The sequence below is a fragment of the Lithohypha guttulata genome (assembly GCF_036872675.1).
Source record: "Lithohypha guttulata strain CCFEE 5908 chromosome Unknown scaffold_1, whole genome shotgun sequence".
Lineage (NCBI taxonomy): Eukaryota > Fungi > Ascomycota > Eurotiomycetes > Chaetothyriales > Trichomeriaceae > Lithohypha > Lithohypha guttulata.
In genome coordinates, this window is record NW_027042750.1 from 5,241,465 (window position 1) to 5,260,946 (window position 19,482).

General features: G+C 48.5%; 9 protein-coding genes across 9 annotated transcripts; 5 read left to right on the plus strand and 4 right to left on the minus strand.

Annotated features, from left to right (window-relative positions):
• Positions 1 to 2,320: 2,320 nt before the first annotated feature.
• Positions 2,321 to 3,361, minus strand: LTR64_001917 (uncharacterized protein; the record flags this gene model as incomplete). The annotated part of the gene is made up of 1 exon (XM_064896294.1): positions 2,321 to 3,361. One exon carries the CDS (start codon positions 3,359 to 3,361, stop codon positions 2,321 to 2,323), a length of 1,041 nt encoding a protein of 346 aa, XP_064758981.1.
• A 703-nt stretch (positions 3,362 to 4,064) lies between these two features.
• On the minus strand, positions 4,065 to 4,524 carry LTR64_001918 (uncharacterized protein; the record flags this gene model as incomplete). Its single annotated transcript, XM_064896295.1, has 2 exons — positions 4,065 to 4,290; positions 4,343 to 4,524. 2 exons carry the CDS (start codon positions 4,522 to 4,524, stop codon positions 4,065 to 4,067), a joined length of 408 nt encoding a protein of 135 aa, XP_064758982.1.
• A 526-nt stretch (positions 4,525 to 5,050) lies between these two features.
• On the minus strand, positions 5,051 to 6,442 carry CSN12 (COP9 signalosome (CSN) subunit; the record flags this gene model as incomplete). The annotated part of the gene is made up of 1 exon (XM_064896296.1): positions 5,051 to 6,442. One exon carries the CDS (start codon positions 6,440 to 6,442, stop codon positions 5,051 to 5,053), a length of 1,392 nt encoding a protein of 463 aa, XP_064758983.1.
• A 752-nt stretch (positions 6,443 to 7,194) lies between these two features.
• Positions 7,195 to 7,692, plus strand: RPL20B (60S ribosomal protein L20B; the record flags this gene model as incomplete). The annotated part of the gene is made up of 2 exons (XM_064896297.1): positions 7,195 to 7,482; positions 7,534 to 7,692. 2 exons carry the CDS (start codon positions 7,195 to 7,197, stop codon positions 7,690 to 7,692), a joined length of 447 nt encoding a protein of 148 aa, XP_064758984.1.
• A 601-nt stretch (positions 7,693 to 8,293) lies between these two features.
• LTR64_001921 (uncharacterized protein) lies at positions 8,294 to 9,101 on the plus strand (the record flags this gene model as incomplete). The annotated part of the gene is made up of 2 exons (XM_064896298.1): positions 8,294 to 9,022; positions 9,075 to 9,101. The coding sequence occupies 2 exons, from the start codon at positions 8,294 to 8,296 to the stop codon at positions 9,099 to 9,101; spliced, it is 756 nt and encodes a 251-aa protein (XP_064758985.1).
• A 22-nt stretch (positions 9,102 to 9,123) lies between these two features.
• On the minus strand, positions 9,124 to 10,623 carry LTR64_001922 (uncharacterized protein; the record flags this gene model as incomplete). The annotated part of the gene is made up of 1 exon (XM_064896299.1): positions 9,124 to 10,623. The coding sequence occupies one exon, from the start codon at positions 10,621 to 10,623 to the stop codon at positions 9,124 to 9,126; it is 1,500 nt and encodes a 499-aa protein (XP_064758986.1).
• Positions 10,624 to 12,107: 1,484 nt separating this feature from the next.
• Positions 12,108 to 14,159, plus strand: GCD6 (translation initiation factor eIF-2B epsilon subunit, GEF; the record flags this gene model as incomplete). Its single annotated transcript, XM_064896300.1, has 1 exon — positions 12,108 to 14,159. One exon carries the CDS (start codon positions 12,108 to 12,110, stop codon positions 14,157 to 14,159), a length of 2,052 nt encoding a protein of 683 aa, XP_064758987.1.
• A 912-nt stretch (positions 14,160 to 15,071) lies between these two features.
• On the plus strand, positions 15,072 to 16,700 carry LTR64_001924 (uncharacterized protein; the record flags this gene model as incomplete). Its single annotated transcript, XM_064896301.1, has 3 exons — positions 15,072 to 15,159; positions 15,210 to 16,622; positions 16,672 to 16,700. 3 exons carry the CDS (start codon positions 15,072 to 15,074, stop codon positions 16,698 to 16,700), a joined length of 1,530 nt encoding a protein of 509 aa, XP_064758988.1.
• A 1,352-nt stretch (positions 16,701 to 18,052) lies between these two features.
• Positions 18,053 to 19,130, plus strand: MRS4 (Fe(2+) transporter; the record flags this gene model as incomplete). The annotated part of the gene is made up of 5 exons (XM_064896302.1): positions 18,053 to 18,079; positions 18,130 to 18,165; positions 18,219 to 18,351; positions 18,405 to 18,557; positions 18,613 to 19,130. 5 exons carry the CDS (start codon positions 18,053 to 18,055, stop codon positions 19,128 to 19,130), a joined length of 867 nt encoding a protein of 288 aa, XP_064758989.1.
• Between the last annotated feature and the right edge of the window lie 352 nt (positions 19,131 to 19,482).

The following is a 19,482-nucleotide window of genomic DNA, read 5'->3' on the forward strand; positions in this document are numbered from 1 at the left end:
TTGAGGTAAGTACCTCTTCGAGTCACCTGTGCCACAAGCTTTAGTGTGATTGGTGAATCTGACATCGTACGGATCAATATATGCTTTTACGATCATTTCAATGATCCCGGTAGGAAAGTTCGTGTGAATGTCTTGAACCAATTTCGTCGGTTCGACAGTGGCGACGAATTGTTGAGTGTCTGTTACGACGCGAATGAACTCTGATGGTTTCGATGAGTTCGCCATGGTGTGCTCCTGGTAGATGAATAAAGGATCGCAAGGGAATGCAGCACGACGTAAGTAAATCGCTGAACTGGTGACTCTTCAAAACTTCCCTGCAAACGAGTAAAATGAGCACCATGTGAGTCGGGCTAAGATGGCATGTCACTTGTGTGTTCGTTGTCAATTGGTGAAAATGCACAAGAAGTCTTCGTTCTTTGCAACAGCGTAGGGTAGACAACTCGGCCAGTACGAAACACAACGAGAGCACACTTGGTAGCTTCCACATTGACCATACCCCCTGGACGTCTTCGAAAGACCACGATCCATATGCATGTTGAGCATTCATCGAACGCAATAGCCGCCCATGAAGTCCTGAGCACGCCAATTTTCTAGGTGTCGTTCCCTTGAGCAAACATATCATGCTCTGTTGGCTCGATCTGCCATCCTGCTCCCTCGCCACAATCCCTCAGATACTGTCCTGTGTCAGAAGCTTGTATTGTCATCTTCTTCGAGATCAGTCTAGGAGGCGAGGATAGCACATCAACAGAGGCTGCTAGGATGGCATCCGGGTAGATCGATCGGAGGGTGATCTTCAACTGCAACCCCAAGGCCTGCATCTGCTTTACGTGCGTTGTTGAGAGATTTCGTCGGATCCATAGTGTACCATATCGCTTTGCCGTACTTTCAGCTGACTTGAGCTCATACAATATGTTGTACCATTCCCGCAGCAGTGCCCCAGGATATTCGTCTATTCGGACACATTCGACGATCCTGGCGCGACACAAGATGCTGTAGTCGATAGAAGGAGGCCACATAAGTTTCGACAATTCGATCCTTAGATGTGTTGTCCTCTCCACAATCCAAGTGAAATCTCTGCTTTTAATTGACTCATCCCATAGCGCAACTACACCATCATCGATGCATAGCTTGCCAGTATACCTATCCTTCAGAGCTGTCCCAATGCCTTCCCTGAAACTTGGCGTCAGACTGGCAAGCAAGTGTGTTCTCTTCGCTAAGGGGTGGTTTTCAACAAGTATTCGTGATGGTCTGGCGGAATCGTGGCTGACAGCGAAGTCTAGATCGTAAGCGTCTATGCATAGCTCTCCGATTCTCATGGAGAGTTCATTGGGGAGAGCTTGGACTGCAGCGATCCAGTCTAATTGCTTCCGCAGGTTCGCAGCCTTTGCCGTATTTGAGAAATACACTGGACGGAGTGAAATCGAGTGTGGATGTCATCGTATAGATGTAGTGAGGAAGGACCGACCACAAACATTTAGTAGTAGCTAGCGGGATTAGAGCAGATGTCCGCCGAAAAGAATTAGACCAGCTAGAAAAATGATGAGGTCTGGTTGTAAGTGACATGCAGTTCAAAGACGACGAAGGTGATACGAATGGAGCATCGAAAAGATCAGGAACAGTGACTCCTCGTCACAGTGTTTGCACAGCAACAACAGTATGAGGAGTACTCAGCTGAATTGGCCTTGGTGCAATCGAAAGAGCAGCGTTGGAGGCATGAGTGTTCGGTACCGAAGTTGTTGACTGCCCTCCCTGAACAGAAGCAGAGAGCATAGTATCATCACTGTTATTGTAGTCACGTCAAAAAGATAGCTCGACCCAGAGCATGGTGTCCTGGCATTCAGGGTTGTCGTGCTGTGGGACAAAACTGTTCATGTTGCTTGCAGCCATTGTGTTTCTGTGAACGAGCCAAGACGATCTTAGTTATACAAAACAAGATCGCATGGCCTCTGTCACCAAGAACGTACCAACAAAGCAATGGACGCCGGTCGGTATCACCTATGCTAATCGAGTATTGAAGGAAGGAATGAGGGACGCGACACGCGACACGCGATACACGACTTGCAAGTCGTCTTACCTTCCTTCCTAACTTGACCACAGGCAGTTCCCGGAACTCAGGAAAGATCTGCCCACTAGCTCTGCTCAACCATTGACTAACATCAGTCATTCGCACGAGTGCGGCGCGACCACTACGTCGGCCAGAAAATATGCAGAATAATAAAGTACCTAAAATTCGGATTCCTTTCTGGCAATTCCACTACTTCGATTGCAACGCCCAAGGAAGTGGCTCAGACAAGGATGCGAGTGCAGCGCGCGCACCATTTTACTGGATATCATCGCCAACCGTAAGTGCTATCTTGCCAATTGACGTTCCAGCTTCGAGCTTTTCGTGTGCGGCTATCAGACTCTTTACGCTCAAAGTGTGCTGTTCTACCACCAGTGTCGTCAACAACCCATCATCGTACGCTTTCGCCACGCGTTTTAGTATGTCGCCTTGACTCTCCAAGTCGTAATTGTACACGCCTTTACTCAACATAACTTCCCAATGGAAGCTCAAGGCCTTCATGAAAGCGTCGATCTTGTGAAGGCCAGGCAAAGGCTCGGAAACCTCAACAATGCTACCAATCTTGCCAGTTGGGGCAGCAATATCGACCGCGACATCCATATAAGAAATTGTGGAATGGCAGATCATGATATACTCCACTGCCTGCAAGCCGAGCTTCTCGAGTTGTGGTTTCAGCTCTTCCCGATGGGAGATGACATCTGTTGCACCCATTTTCTTGGCGTGCTCTATTGTCTCTGGTCGTGAAGCTGTAACAACGACTCGTTCAAGCTTGAAGACCTTTCGAGCCAGCTGAGTTGCTATTGAGCCAACGCCTCCTGCGCCGTTGATAATCAATATTGATTTCTTTGCTTGCTTTCCTTGAGGATCTCCCTCGATGAGATTGAAATGCTCTTCAAACAGTTCCCAAGCGGTCAAACTCACAAGTGGAACAGCTGCAGCATCGACGAAATCAAGGGACTTTGGCTTCAAAGCAGCCAGCTTGGAATTGACCAGACTGTAAGTTGCTGTGGTGCCTGGCTGACCCAGCTGACCAGAATAGTACACCTCATCACCAGGTTTGAAGGCTGTCACATTGCTGCCGACTTTCTCGACTATGCCAGCAGCGTCGTAGCCTGTAATATCAGCCGCCGGGAAAGCACCTTGTCGAATCTTGGTGTCAACTGGGTTGACAGCGCATGCTTTTATGTTTACCAGAAGATCGTCTGCCTTTGGATCAGGCTTTGGTCGGGTGGTCAGCTCGAGGCATCTTGCGGCTTTGCCGCCACCTTCTTTGAAACAAATGGCTTTTATTTGAGACATCGGGCAAGAGATTGGCGGAAGGGTGTGAAAGTCTTAAGCTGAAAACAACATGGGAGAATTGAGTATTGGCCGAGCAGATATATGCATTTTGCTATTACTGTGGAACCCGTCTCTTTGACGTCACATATGGAAGTTATATCTACGTGCATAATTATTAATTATCTCCTTCACTCCTGAGAGTACTGTCCAACGCCATACATAACATCCTCAAAAAGAGAAGCACACAATATGGAAGTAGCAAGCTCCACAACCTGTTAGCAAGATGAAGGGCAGTTACAGTTCGAAATTCTCTAACATATCTCTAACCCACATCATGCGAGATTCGTATATCAGGGAAGTGATATAAGTGATGCTTAAAATTGCTGCGGAAATGATATTGTGGTTCTCTTTTCTCGGCGCCATGTCCAGATTGCCAAGCTTGAAGCTTTCGCAACTAACATGTACGCCGAACAAAATGCAATGCTCGCCGAGCCGCCTGGTATACAGTGACCATCGCTTTAGAGGCTATACTCTGCAAAGGTACCATCTCTAGCATAGGACCCAGCACCATTGTGAGCTTTGTGGGCCACATAGATGATTTATAGTATGACTTGGCCGTTTATACTTCGTAGGGTCGCCGTCCCTATATCATGTCTTCAAAGACAGTATCGAAGGGACCCCAAAGCAGGAAAGAGCCGGTTGATTGGTTACCATCGTGCATTCTTCAGTTGCCTGGAGCAGTCCCTGAATTGTTTCGTCGTTTCTCCTCACCCGGCGTAGTCTTCTTCCCACTGTCTCTGGGGTCGCGGTATTCGTTCTCGGTACCATGCTCGTTTCGTTTGTCTCTGATAGTCGCCTGTCCTGCACCAGGTGACTTGTTTCCCGTGCCTACAGTAGCTTGTGTGAAATAGTAGAGTGGTAGCAGACTGGCAAGCATGACGGCAAAGATTCTGCATAGAACATGATCAGTATGGGCAACATAGGACTGTTAGTTAAACGAACAGTGGCACTCTGCTTGTTGTCCCTTGTGGCTCTCCACCCGGACCGCGTTTGATATTCTCCTTGTTGTCTGTCGCATATTTTCTTTGAGCTTGGAGAGCTTGAGGATGTAATATTTGGCGGGAAAAGCGAGCTGGTGAGGTACTCAGGCCGGCCACGGATCGTCGACCAAGTATCGACTGCATGTTGTATGGTGTGTGGTTTTGGTAGTGAAGAAATCTGTGAGGGAGGCGTTCGAGGTTATTTGCGTGTAAGAGCAATCTGCAGGAGTACGCAGAGAGTATTTTGAAGCTTTGGCTTCAGGTACCGGGGCCGATCACCTACAACGTCATCATTACACGATTAGTATGGCGCTTACCAAAGTCGAAACCTCACGCCGTCCAGCGGAAGATTGTTGCGATGCATGTTACGCTTCGCTAACACACGAGTAAATTGCATCGAAAAGCTCTTCTCCTTTGGCCGTGCTTGTTTACTACACGTTGCCTGGCGCCTTCACACTCTTTATCTCTAGCAAGGAACATGGGTCTAATTTTCGGCAGCACGACTTTGCACGTTCTAGCGCGTTTCTAGCGTGTCTTCATCAAAGCTCGTAGGAGACAGTGAGCTTACGACCAGTAGGGTGCCAGTGGTTCAAAACCAGGTAATTTCAAGGATCAAATTGGCAAGTCCTCACGGACGTTCTCGCGTAGTCATGGCCGACTTGGTCCTCTGTCATACACCAGTACCGACGAAAGCGTCGCCTTTCTTGCTCAGAACCACCATGCCATGATCCCTGGCAATATAGCCCTTCATATATCCCTTGTATATCATGTTCGCAAGAAAGCATTCGACCTCATCTCGTTCGATCACGACTGGTTCAACAGAATTCCTGTAAGCAGCACGTACTGCTACTTCAAATTCACTGATTTTCAACCTCGTTCTCCGCGTTCTGGCGGTAACTTCTCCTGTGCTGGGATCTTTAGTTTCTTCATATCCAGAATTCATGAAGACCTTCCGGCAGAGGTTACGCATGCACATATCCCTAGACCGCTCGAGCGTCAGATATATTCTCTTGTTCACAAGATCCGCCTCAGCATCAGAGAGTGCTGCATCAAAAGCCGATAGATTGCCGGCCTTGATGGCTGTGCAGAGTGGTAGGAATAGCTCTCTCAGAGCTGGAAGTCGTTCGAGCGTTGCACGGCTTGGAAGCTGTTGACTCGTAAGCATGTGAGCTGGGATTAAGTAGGTAAGTATTTGCTCCTGGTTCTTTGTGGCATTTCGATGGCATATAGTCAAGGCTTCGGAAAGGTGTGCTTCGGCACCGACGTAGTTCTCTTTCAGAAATTCTAGGACACCACGATAGTACGAGTAAGTACAGTGTTGGGATCTTGGAAAGGCAGATAGAGGTGGTAGATTGACACCAGGTGACTCCAGCATCAAGATGACGTGTTTGGTGAGACTGATGTTGTTCAACTTGAAGTACGTTTTGAAGAGGTGGTTTGCGACGCTGATTATGCCCCATTTTCGTGACTCGGCGAGATCAGAGTCATCGTTTCTGCAAGTTGAGATCATCTGTGATAGGGTACGTGCAGCCTCCATAAGCTTTTCGTTCTTCTCACTGTTTTCGGCGACATCGTCCGAGAGACCGTTCACGAAGCCACTGCCGCTTTCGACAGCGTTGGTGGATTCGGAGTCTGCTTTGCTCGCCAATACTCGTAGATATTTACCGGCGACATCCATACAATGGACTGTCCAAGCTTGAAAGCCACAATGTGAGTAGCCTCGACAGAGAGCTACGCAAAGCTCTTTGTATGCTTGGAAAGCGACGTTCCACCGGCCGCCTTGCCCTGTCTCGATATTTGCTAGCTCTCTGATGCACTTCCAAAGGCAGATGAACACTTGAACCCATTGATTAGCTTCTGCTTTTTCCCGACGGACAGCATTTTGGTCCTGGATTATATGCCATCTTATGTCAGCTTCGACTGCCTGATAGTTTGTAAGCTGGGAGAATGACCATAATCGTTTGGGATCAGACGTGGTGTTCACGGGGGCCAAGCAAGAGGCTAGTAGATGACCATCACCTATTCGTTGAGCCTTTTGGAAATCGCTAAACAGTATAGACATGGTTCTTTCCCATTTTGTGTCAGGGCAAACTCACAGCACCGTCTCTCGTGACGATGTAAGCGTCGCCCTTGGATCGCGAAGAGCGAAGAGAGCCTGGTAGTAGTTGGCAGGAAGGACGAGGATTGACCAAGTTGCCGTGGAGGGTGGGGCTGAGTGGGTCATCAGGCGGTTGAAAAGCCCGTATCTCCGAAGTGGTTAAGCGCCAAGACCGTGCTTGCCTTGGAACATCGGATGAGTTGCCTTCAGAAGAAGAAGTGACTGCCGCACATTGCTACTCTTGGCGCAGTCAAGTCTTCAGGATTGAAACGACAACAACTTTTTGCCTGTTATTCCTGTCAGCTTCACGAGGTCCACAACTACATTTAAGGTGAGTTTACTTGGTATACCGATGCTGCGACCGTGCTAATACCTCTTAGATGGGTAAGTCACACTACATCGATTCGTCTGAACTGCTGTGCGAAATCGACCTTCGATGGGATACCTGAGAACGAATAACATGGATATTGGGCATCTGGGTTCGACTTTGCAAGTGCTTCGATGGCGAAAAGGACGGAACAGAGGGCAGGAGCAAGAGCGAAGTGCTGAGCAACGTTGAATTCCATACCAGACCACGGACGACTTTTGCGATCCTACACATATGCAATCGAGAAACAACACTTTACTGACGAGAACCTCTAGGTCGCCTCCAAGAATACCAGGTCATTGGTCGACATCTGCCGACCGAGACGAACCCAACTCCCAAACTCTACCGAATGAGAATCTTCGCGCCAAACACCGTTGTCGCAAAGTCCCGCTTCTGGTATTTCTTGATGAAGCTCCGGAAGGTCAAGAAGTCAACTGGCGAGATTGTTGCATTGAACGTAATCAACGAGAAGCGACCGCTCAAGGTCAAGAACTTCGGTATCTGGATTCGATATGATTCAAGATCTGGCACACACAACATGTACAAGGAATACCGGGAGATGTCAAGAACCGAGGCTGTTGAGGCTCTCTATCAGGATATGGCCGCTCAGCACCGAGCTCGATTTAGGTCCATTCACGTATGTGCCGGGAGAATCCGAAGGGAAAGGACAGGCTAACATAGAATACAGATCTTGAAGGTTGTCGAGATTGAGAATGTCAACCAAGTCAGACGACCATATATTAAGCAGCTCATTACAAAAGGCCTCAGCTTCCCTCTACCTCATCGTGTCGCTACTTCCAACAAGAAGAAGCTCTACTCAGCTGTTCGACCATCAACTTTTGCTTAAAGTATCGGGTTGCGAGTGTTAGAAAAGAGCCAAGTATGTCTTTCAGTTGTTCTGGTCCAGCCAATCGCTAGGATCATGGACTGGGGTCTCTACGTGTTACATGAAGAAGATGACAACGAGACTGGAAAGGTCATTTGAGGTGACCGCGGTATGGGAGCGAGCATTGACTGCTTTGGTACAGCCAACGGGAGACGATATTCTGCATATGTTCGTATCAGACCGTACCTTTGATATGCCGAACATTCACTGAGACTCCTCACTCATTCGGTGACGACCATTTCTACCACATGCCTCCTACCACGAATGTCCTCAGCAAAACAGCCCGGTGCGTGTCTTTCATGAACAAGAGTCAAGGAAGTAGCTCAGCCTCATATCCCGGCCCAGACTGCATGGGTTTTGTTGGCAGGAAGTTCTCAATGGATTGTTCATTTACCGTTGCTCCGCACGATTGTCCGCTTCCCCAATCACGTCATTTCTTGTCCTTTGCAAAAGTTGTTGACTGAACAGCAGGCAGGAACTTAAATCTTCTTTCGAAGTACTAATCATATAGTTTTATGTTCGCATCGATCTTCACTTGCATTCGTGAGCACTTGAATACAACATGTCTTCCTCTAGCTCTCCCAAAACACTCATCCTTATAGGCTTATATCCCGATGCACAACTCCCACCACAGGTGGCCGCGGCCTTCGCCAAAGCAGGTGTGACTAATCTCGCTCTGATAGGCCCTTCCCAATCCTACCTGGAAGAGGTCAAGAACAGACTGCTAGAACAACAGTCAGGTGCCAGTGTGGTGCTGCAGGAAGTCGACATTACCTCTCCGGAGAGTGTCGGAATTGCCTCTCACAACATTCGAGCAGAATTAGGTGCGTGGGACATCTTGGTCAACTTCTTGTCGCCACCAGCAGTCCAGAGAACAAGCATCCGCGGAGCTGACGAAGATGAATGGTGGAATGTATTTGAGCGCAACGTCAAAAGTTTGCATCATATTGGGCGACACTTCTTCTCGAAGATGAGAAACGGCGCGGTATTGATCAACGTGTTGTCTAGCAATATTGGTGGTGGTCAAACGGGCAAGAACTCGAGTGAAAGTGCTAGTCAGCTTGCAGCTGTAAGGGTCGTCGAGTATCTTGGCAAGGAGAATGAGAGCACAGGCTTGCGAGTCGTCAACGTCCGTGCAGCAACGAGCGAACAGGCGTCATCAAATCTTGGGTCATTCTCGAACGGTACGATAGCTCCGGAAGACTTCTTGGTCTGGTGCGCGTCGGATGAAGCAGCTTTTCTCGGAGGAAAGACTGTGTCAGCCGGTGCTGGTATTGGGAGGCTGTTAGAGGTCAAGGACCAGATCCGAAGCCAGTCGAATGCCCTGACTGCTGGCTTGCAAGGCTTCACGACCTACCAAACCCATATAGAAGGTTCAATGACTTTCATTTCTTAGGACTTTCGGAGGTAATCACCGCCTTTGATGCATGACAGAACACCATAGATTCCGGCAAATGGCCAGATTGACCATACGCCCGTCAGACCCTTACCACGATTTTTGCTCGAGTCTCCTACCTTGTCATAGACATCTGGCAAACTGGTCGCATTGTACTTGGATCGCAGTTCGTTGTGGGTCTTTCTGTCATAGATGTCCCAAAACTCTTGCTCGGTATAGAACGTCTGTGCGTACAACCACTTCATGCCCTTGAGTTCTGTAAGTTTAGCTTCGATAATTCTGTTGGTTGCAACAGGTTCTCCTGGTGAGGGCCCCCAAACACCGATATTGAGCATCATCCCCGAGTCATCGTTGAGGTCGTTATCTAGACTGTGATGAGGGTTTAGTCCACCTCCTGCTCCATCGGCTACCAGCGGACATAGCCATTGAGGATAGATCTTGAACTTCTCATCGATCCAATTGTAGAACTCTTCTATCTTCAACCATGGCAGCGCCATGTCTTGGATAATGAATTGTTCCATCATACCACTACGATGGAGAGCATGATACATTGTTCTCGTATGTAGGAAGTGATCAAGACCATACCTTGTGATGCGGTTGAAGGGTGTTAGGAAGTACTTGTATGCATATCTGCCTGTCCAAAAAGCTCCTCTGTCGTATCGGAAGAGGTATGATATTAAAGGCACCAACTCCCGATGGAGGGCGGAAGGCTTCTCTGCGGTAGACCCTATGCTTTTCAGATCTGCATTCATGATCTGTTCAGCATGCAGGTAGTGCCAGTCGTCCCAAGCTCCGTGGAACATGGCAACAGATAGACCTTCTTCGTTGCTTTCGATGAACTTTCCAGTGATGATCACACCATGCGGCTTACTGAACATAATGCCGTCCACAAAATCGATTTCACCTGGTGGCTTCTGGCAAGCACCTCGAATAAGCTCTTTCGCTTCCTGGATACCTTGAGAAACAGTATGATAGCTCAGTTCAACATACTCGCTTGCTTGAATAAGCCTCACCTCAAACAGCACACCTACCCCTAACGTTCCGAACGTACCCTTCATACCCTCGAAAAGATCTGCATTTTCCGTCTTTGAGGCCTTGACAACTTTCCCATCGGCTAGAATCACCTCGCACCAATTGATAGTAGCATCAAAGAAGCCATGTCTGAAGCTTGAGCTTTCCCCGGCTGTACCGGCAAACGCACCACCGACAGTAATACCTGGAAACTCGGGGACAACTGGCGGCACTAGATTATGCTTCAGCGCAGCATCAACAAGAGCGTCCATAGAAACATTCGGCTCTACAAGACACGTGAGGCTTTCTCCATCAACTGAAATGACATGCGTCATGTGCGATACATCAAGTGAGGTGGCCTGTGTTCTGACTGAAGGTCTTGTTGAATTAGTGTTGCCATGGTATAACCGGAATGGCACTTTCTTCTCGTAGAACTCCTGGACTTTGAGAGACAGTGCTTCGACCCTTGCATTGTGATCGTCCATGGTCGAATGCGCGAAGGTTGTTCAATAGGAGAGAAAGTCAGTGGAAGCATTCGTTGAGCCATCGGCAATGCCAAGCCTCTGACTTTGAAACACGCGTCTCCGAGTTGAAGTTCATGGCGAACGCGGAAGATCACTGATTGGTGGGAACGCGCTTGCTATACGAACTTTCCTCGATTTACCGTCCGTTGGGTAGAGCTTCACTTCAGGCACTTTATAAATATTGCTACTTAATTGCCCCAAGGCTTATGAGAATCTTTGATTGTGACCTCCGTTTGTAGTAAACCAGGCGCAAATGGCTGCATTAAAATTTGTCAGGTCAGTATGTAATTTTGTGCAGAACTGCTTATCGTATTGAGCTCAGCGATACAGGTCTGGGCGTCCTTCCGGGCAGAGTCAGGCTTAGAGCCGAGGTGAGATATCACCAGAACAGGGTTGACATCAGCTTTTCCGCTGACACAGAAGCAGACTGGTCGAAAGTGTAAGTTCAATGCCGTGGTACACATCATACACGATGACAAGCTCGCTTCTCAGCAGCGGCTGTCCGGACTGAAGCATTAACGTTGTTTATGATAGCTTCGAGTCACTGCAGCGACTCCCGGAAAGGTCGAGTTCGAGCTACCCATTGAAAAGCACCACACCAATCGTCTTAATATTTTACATGGCGGAACGATAGCTTCTATGGTAGATATTGGGGGCTCCTTAGTTCTAGCGTCGCGAGGACTGTACTCGACTGGCGTCTCAACAGACCTCAACGTTACTTACCTCAGTTCTGGTGGTAAGGTTGGGGATCTAATTCGAGCGGAGGCAAGATGCGACAAATGTACGTCCTCCGTCGAGCGTGGAAATAGCTCTGTTCTAATCGTGGATAGTTGGGAAAACGCTTGCTTTTACCACAGTGAAGTTCATCAACCAGAAGAATGAGATAGTTGCAAGAGGAAGCCATACTAAGTTTGTGGCACTGGCACAAAAGGACGAGAGAAACATAGTAGATCAGCTGCAGCCGGAAGAAGACGAGTCGAAGATCGGAAACTCTGCTGGAACTGCTTAGTTTAGGTGATTCTGTGGTTTGAGGTTAGGAAGAACAGCGCGATGGGGTCTATAGTTCATCGCTGCCGTTCTGACAGACTGCAGAATCCAGGTTTAGCTGGTTTGCAGCTAACGAGGTGAGTGACATTCTGCCAGATAGTTTTGATCGACCACACAAAAATGAGATGGGGTATATTGGTACAACATTCCAGTAATCTGCTCGCGGTAGTGATGGAAAGTGTTCGCGTTTGAACGTCAAACCTGAAACGCGACGGGGCGGAATAAAAATCTTCCCCACGCGTGTTTCCTATCGAGTCACAAATCACAGCGTCCACAAGTACCTGTACAATAAAAATTGGAATGTCCACAGCCTTATAGACATCGCACTTGCGCATACCTCGAAATCAAATTCCAGCGCGATCATATCAGGAATCGCATGGTACTTGAAGTTCTTCAGTATGCCTCCAAAGCAGACCAAGGTTGCTGGCCGCACGAAAGAAGACACCAAGGAAGACCCTTTGCAAGCAGTTGTGGTCGCAGATACCTTTGAGTCAAAATTTGCGCCCTTCTCTACCGAAAGACCTAGGTGTTTGATACCACTGGCAAATGCGCCACTGATCGAATACACCCTGGAGTACCTCGCGAGTGCGGGTGTCCAAGATGTCTTCTTTTACGCGGGAGCTCATATTGAACAGGTCGAGACGTATCTCAATGCCTCCAGATGGATGTCGAAGTCTTCTCCTTTGAAAATCATCTTGTTGAGGTGTATGGCTACTTCCGTCGGTGACATTATGCGAGATATAGATCAGAAGCGACTTATCCAAGGAGACTTCATCTGTGTTAGCGGCGATATTATCTCGGATTTCCCAATCAGCAAAGCACTTAGAGTACACAAGCAACGTCGTGAGAAGGACAAGGATGCTATTATGACAATTCTCGTACGGGAAAGAAACCAGAGCGACCATCGACATAAAGACCAGATTGTGCCTACATTCGTCATCGACCCTACCAAAGATCGAATCCTTCACTACGAAGAAAGCTTCGCTGGCACAGCATTTGGCACGCATGTCGACCCAGAGATACTCAAAACTCCGGAACTGGATGTACGGCAGGATTTGGTCGACTGTCGCATCGATATTGGCACACCGGACATGCTAAGCTTATGGTCCGACAATTTCGACAACCAGCATCCTCGTAAAGACTTCTTGTATGGAGTGCTGAAGGATTACGAGCTAAATGGCAAGACGATACACACATATGTTGTTGATGAACACTATGCACATAGGGTCGATAGTCCTGCTGCGTATGCTGCTATCACGTACGACCTGCAGCATGGCATTGCAAGTTCACTAGCGTTATCCAACAATATCGCCGGCACTAGATTCCAACGATCACGAAAGAACATCCTGAAAGAGGATGACGTTATCATTCAGAGACCCACACGACTGGACCACGGCACGATCGTTGGTTCGGGTACTAGCATAGGAGCCAGTACCAGTATACGGAAAACAATCGTAGGTAGACGTTGTCAGATCGGCAAGAGAGCGAATATTGACTCAGCTTTCATTTGGGACGATGTTACTATCGGAAGCGACGTGAAAATTAGCCGCGCCATCGTTGGTAGCGAAACGTTCATTGGCGACAAATGTGTGATCGAGGATGGTGCCTTGATCTCTTTCGGTTCCAGAATACCCGCAGGCAGTCATATTCCGCCAGGCGAACGAGTCACATCCACGTCAAGCTTCAATAAGGACGGAACGCTAGCAAAAGATCCAGCAGCGGATGCCTTTGAAAGTGATGAGGACGAGCCTACATATGAAAGTCAATGGGCGAGACCTTTCTACGGACAACAAGAATTCGCAGAATCCACCTTTTCGCTTGATTCGGATGCTTCAGAGCCCTCCGATGAGATATCCAAGGATGGCTCGAGAAGCGCAAGTTTTGTGACGCATGGATCAGAAGAAGACACAAGTGAACGGTTCGTCCACGATACAGCTGCTATATTGGTGCAACGAATGCAGGAAGACAGAAACTCGGACGATATGCAGAGCGAGTTGATGGGATTGAGATTCAGTGGCGGAGCAGATGGGGGTCAGGTGCAGAAAGCGGTAGCCATCGCTCTGTCCAGGCACATACATAGTGAGGTCGACAATGGAGCGAGCGCGGATAAGGCGACAAGAAAAACCCTAGAGCAATATCGAAACCTGGTCAGAAGACCAAACGCAGAACAGACAATCGAAGAGCAAGTAGTCTTTTTGCTTGAGGCTCAGCTGGACCTGTCGAGGAGGACGGATGGTGCTAGGATTATGCCGTTCTTCGTGAAAGACTTATACGACCTCGAAGTGTTTGAGGAAGAGGCATTCACCAAATGGTTCGATGATGAGCGATCAAAAGAGGACAATGTCGCTGCGACACGAGATGCTGCTGAGCCGTTCATTGACTGGCTGGCAGCCACGGATGAGGAAGAGAGTGAAGAGGAGGAAGAGGATGACGATGGCGAGGAGGATTGAGGCATGCTGTTGGTTGGGTACAAAGAAGCAAAGGGAGGAAGGACTATTTGCTTATACCAGTGTGCTTTCTGAGCACAACCTGGAGTGAATGTTGTGCTCGAGTCAATTCACTTCGGAGCACTGTATGTGTTTACCGTCAGTCACAACCATCGAGTATTGCCCAATTGATAAATCGCAAGTAACCGGTTTCTAAGGCGCTACCCCACGATTGACCAGCATTCTTCATCAATGCTGCTCTAGGACAAATCCAGTTAGCACTACTACTAGTAGTCGTGCTTAGGTAACTTTAGGCTGCAAGAGGAGCGGCGTGACTTCAATAGGTCAGTGGCGCGTGCCCGTTCGTGGTCATGGCTGCCAGTTTGTCCTGGTAAACGCTCACTCTTAAACAGCGCTGAGTGACTTCGGATTCGCTCCTGCAGTGCAGACTGTTTGTGTCAATAACGTTCGTTCGTTCGATGAGGCATCTATACCTCGATGATCTGCAATTCTTTGCTTTCGTTCTTTGCCAGAAGAGTTACTGTCTATTTAGACTCATCGGCTTAGACTCGGCCCTTATGACATAGCCAGTATCCCGGGCTCTCGACGACCCTCTTTTAGCGTGTCTCGGTGTTGGTCATCACATCACCTATCAGCTCACGGCGTTGGCCCGAAACGCAAGACTCAAGTCGAGCCTTTCTGCATCCGCTCGCCTCAACACTCAATCCACTGCCTGTGCTCCTTTCAAGGGAGCGCAGGCCTCCAGTATTCACCACGCCACCAATCACGAGAAAGAGGAAGGCTGCCAGTAACACCAACATCAACGAAACAACGAGCTATACGAATAAGAGAGCTAAGCAGGAATCGAATACCAGTAACACACAAGAGATTGCTCGAACACCTATTTCAGAGCCAGACACATTGTCTCTTCCAGACATGGACTCGGACGACGACATGATGTCCGCAGCCAGCGGGGACGAGATGGACTTCGACGATGGTACTCAAGCCAGCGACCTAGGAAGTGGTAAGATCTATAATTGCAATGCGTTATGACTGAGCTAATCAGATCCGCAGACTTTGGCGAGCAAGATGCTGGCTTTGGCTACGAGAAAGAAATCTTGACTAATCCTCAGAAACCCTATGAAGTCGAATTCAAGACCCTCACTCCAGAAGACATCAACTCACAGCAAAACGAACAATTCCAAGAAGTATCCAACATCGTCGAGCTGCCCCCAGAACAGACTGCTATTCTTCTCCGATTCATGCGGTGGAATCAAGAGAAGCTGATTGAATCATACATGGACAACCAGAAGAAGGTGCTTGAAGAAGCCGGTTTAGGTCCAACCTTTTCCGAATCTCCCAAAACAGTGGCCGTACCCGGTTTCGTGTGTGATATATGTTTCGAAGACGAGCCTGGTTTGCAGACATATGCACTCAAATGCGGCCACCGCTTTTGTGCTGGATGTTACACAAGCTACTTGACTGGGAAAGTCAAAGAAGAGGGTGAAGCAGCACGTATACAGTGCCCACAGGACGGGTGCCATCGAATAGTTGACGCAAAGACTCTGAGGATGCTATGCGATGACGAGGTGCAGGCTCGATATAACGTCCTTTTGACACGAACCTATGTCGACGACAAGGACAATCTCAAGTGGTGTCCTGGTGCCGATTGTGAATATGCCATCGAGTGCGCCGTCAAGAAGCGAGACCTTATGAGAGTCGTCCCGACAGTCAGGTGTCGCAACGACCATGCATTCTGCTTCGGCTGCACATTGAGTGATCACCAGCCCGCACCCTGCTCGCTTGTCAAGAAATGGCTCAAAAAGTGTGAAGATGACTCAGAAACCTCGAATTGGATCTCGGCCAACACCAAAGAGTGCCCAAAATGTAACTCAACAATAGAAAAAAATGGTGGCTGCAACCATATGACTTGCCGAAAATGCAAGCACGAGTTTTGCTGGATGTGCATGGGCCCTTGGTCAGAGCATGGGACTAGTTGGTACAATTGCAACCGATTCGAGGAGAAATCTGGGTCAGAAGCTCGTGATGCTCAGGCCAAATCCAGACACTCATTGGAAAGATATCTGCACTACTACAATCGCTATGCCAACCATGAACAATCGGCCAAGTTGGATAAGGACCTCTACTTGAAGACCGAGAAGAAGATGCAGAGTTTGCAAACACAATCTAACATGTCGTGGATCGAAGTCCAGTTTCTCGATTCAGCCTCTAAAGCTCTCCAGGCATGTCGCCAAACTCTCAAATGGACATATGCTTTTGCTTTTTATCTGGAACGCAACAACATGACGGTAATCTTCGAGGAGAACCAGAAAGATCTTGAGATGGCTGTGGAAGCATTGAGTGGCATGTTCGAAAAACCAGTCGCGGAACTTGCAGGCTTGAAGGTGGATATTCTAGACAAGACAACATACTGCTTGCGAAGACGTGAAATCCTGCTGATTGACACGGCAGAGAATCTCAAGAAAGGTACGGGTTGTGATGTTCCTGGCATCGATTCACACTAACACGTGATTAGAGAATTGGGTTTTCAGTGCGGAATTGTGAGGAGCAGCTCGTAAAGCTGAGCTCGAAGTTCCAAACCAAGCAGTTGTCAAGCAAGTAGCTCAAGCAGGGTCGCAACACAGACACCGTACTCCTCGGAGATGGTATGTACGAGCAAGACGGAACTAGACAGGACTGCACAGATCACGATCATTTATGCCCTCGAGGGTCTGGCGCACGGCGGATCAACCTACAGCTTCAGCAGTTCTGTAGGGTGGACTGGGGTAAGATCGTATGCATGATATTGGGGGCAGGTATTATGAAAGGGACTATTTTCAACCATGGCATTGCTACGTTCTTGATGTGCATTAGCCTGGTGCAACGGAAACGATGGTAGGATGACAGTGTTTGAGTATGCCTACGAATAATGCTTTGCAGCATATCGTCAATTAGAATACCTAAACATCTTTGAGATTGTTACTTCTGTTAGTGGCTACCAGTGGTTCTTGAATACTTCGTTTTAGAACTAATCATGCACATCGCAAGAGAACAAGTACTCATGCTATTATGTACACGGTTTACAGAAACCTTTGGTATAGCGGAGTCTTTTGTAGTCTGGCCCAAGGAGATCTCACGGACAAATGAGGTCGACCAAGTGGGAAAGATATAAGCATCAGATTAAACACAAATTGAGTCAGAGCGGAAGCTGACTGGCAAGGAAAAGAGGTGAGTGGAGGCAGGGAATCGCAATGAATACGTAAAGCTGCTTGAGTAGATCAGCGTCCGAAGTGCGCTCACGCAGCACGATACAGTAGTGTCGCTGCCAAATCGTCATGGAGCTAAACTTTTCTTACTGAAGCTCGGTTGTGCCAAAAAACATTTTGAACGGTTCTGGTCTGGTGGCTATTTAGCTCTTGCAATTGTTTGTCGCGTCAATCAGTCTGGTCGTTGTCATTCCCTGTACAATAGTCTACCATCACCTTCCCAGATCCATCTGGACCCATCAAAACCTTGAGTCAAAAAACTGTATTCTTTGTGGTCGGACTCGACGAGATAGGCCATTGTACATCATCCAGGTATCGAGTGAGACTGAGCTGTCTGTATCACCGAAGCAGCAGGCCTGAGTCCAGCACAATTCACCTGCGACTCTAAACTTTCCTCACCGAACGTTGCTCTATACAGCGCGAGATCACCACTACAACAGCAAAAGTGGCGGCGCCAGCATCTCTTCCTGCGGCGCTCTCGCAGCCCGCGGAAAAGATGTCTCTACAGACACACAACAGTCCTGATGCTGTGCCTGGAGAAGAATTTGAGTGAGTATAGCAGTGATGAGCGCACGGGGTTAAAGAGCTCGGAGCTGATGGGATTATAGTTATGAAGCTCTACCTGAAGGATATGGACTTTCTCACAACATGATGGCTGGCGCGTTTGCCGGTATTGCTGTAAGCAATGTCAGGTAGCATGCGTTGCATAGTGGCTAATATGGCCTCAGGAACACACGGTCATGTATCCAGTTGATCTCATGAAGGTAAGTTCCAGCCGACTATGGAACGAGTGCAGCACTAACTTTCTCACGTATAGACACGAATGCAGGTCATAAATCCTTCGAGCGGGACCATCTACACAGGCATATCAAACGCCCTATCCACAATCTCAAGGTTAGAAGGCATAAGAACACTATGGCGTGGAATGTCTAGTGTGGTTGTTGGAGCCGGTACGACCTCACAGTCTGGCTATACGAGTGCAAGAATTGACTTTCTATATCAGGTCCGGCACATGCAGTCTACTTTGGCACCTATGAGGTGGTCAAGGATCTCGCAGGCGGCAACGCGCAAGATGGAAAGCATCATCCTCTGGCAGCGGCATCTTCAGGAGCGTGTGCGACAATAGCCAGTGACGCTCTGATGAATCCCTTCGACGGTAAGCACTCAGCTGCATCTTCAGAGCTGAGAGGACAGGAACTAACAGAGATCAGTGATCAAGCAGCGGATGCAAGTCCACGGGTCGACATACCCAACCATATGGAATTGTGCACGCACAATTTTCCGCACAGAAGGCTTGTCCGCCTTCTACGTCTCCTATCCCACAACCCTCACCATGACCGTCCCCTTCACCGCCTTCCAATTCATGGCCTACGAATCCTTTTCGAAAGTAATGAACCCCTCTAAAGCCTACGATCCCATGACGCACTGTGTAGCTGGTGGGCTAGCGGGTGCGTTCGCAGCGGGATTCACAACGCCGTTAGATGTGATCAAGACACTTTTGCAGACGAGAGGGTTGAGTCAGGATAAAGAGATTCGAGGTGTGAGTGGGTTGATGGGCGCAGCCAGGATAATAAAAAGGGAGTACGGCTGGAGTGGCTTCTTTCGAGGGTGGAGGCCGAGAATCATCACGACTATGCCGAGTACCGCGATTTGCTGGAGTTCGTACGAGATGGCTAAGGCCTACTTTAGGAGGACGTTACGTGAAGGTGAGGCTGCCAGAGCATTGTGAAGAGTTGGGATTTGTTCTACTACCAATGAAAAAGAAGGGGGAAACTCGCGACTTTACAAGCAGTTAAGTGAAGTCGATTAGAACACAATTCTCAATGGCTACTGCCCATACGGACGACCCTCGCTCTGTCGAAGAAGAGGCGGATATGAGGTGAAAAAGAACGGATAGAAGGCGTTCACTGAACGGCACAAACACTACTAGGCGGAGCGTTTGCAACATAGAGGTCCTACGACGAGGCGGTCACTTTCACAGATTTTACATTCTGATGCTCGCGATGGTTGCTAGAAGGACGTCAATATGGTGAATGACGAGTGTAAAGTCCAGCTGGTGCATGTGCATTATTCACCTACAG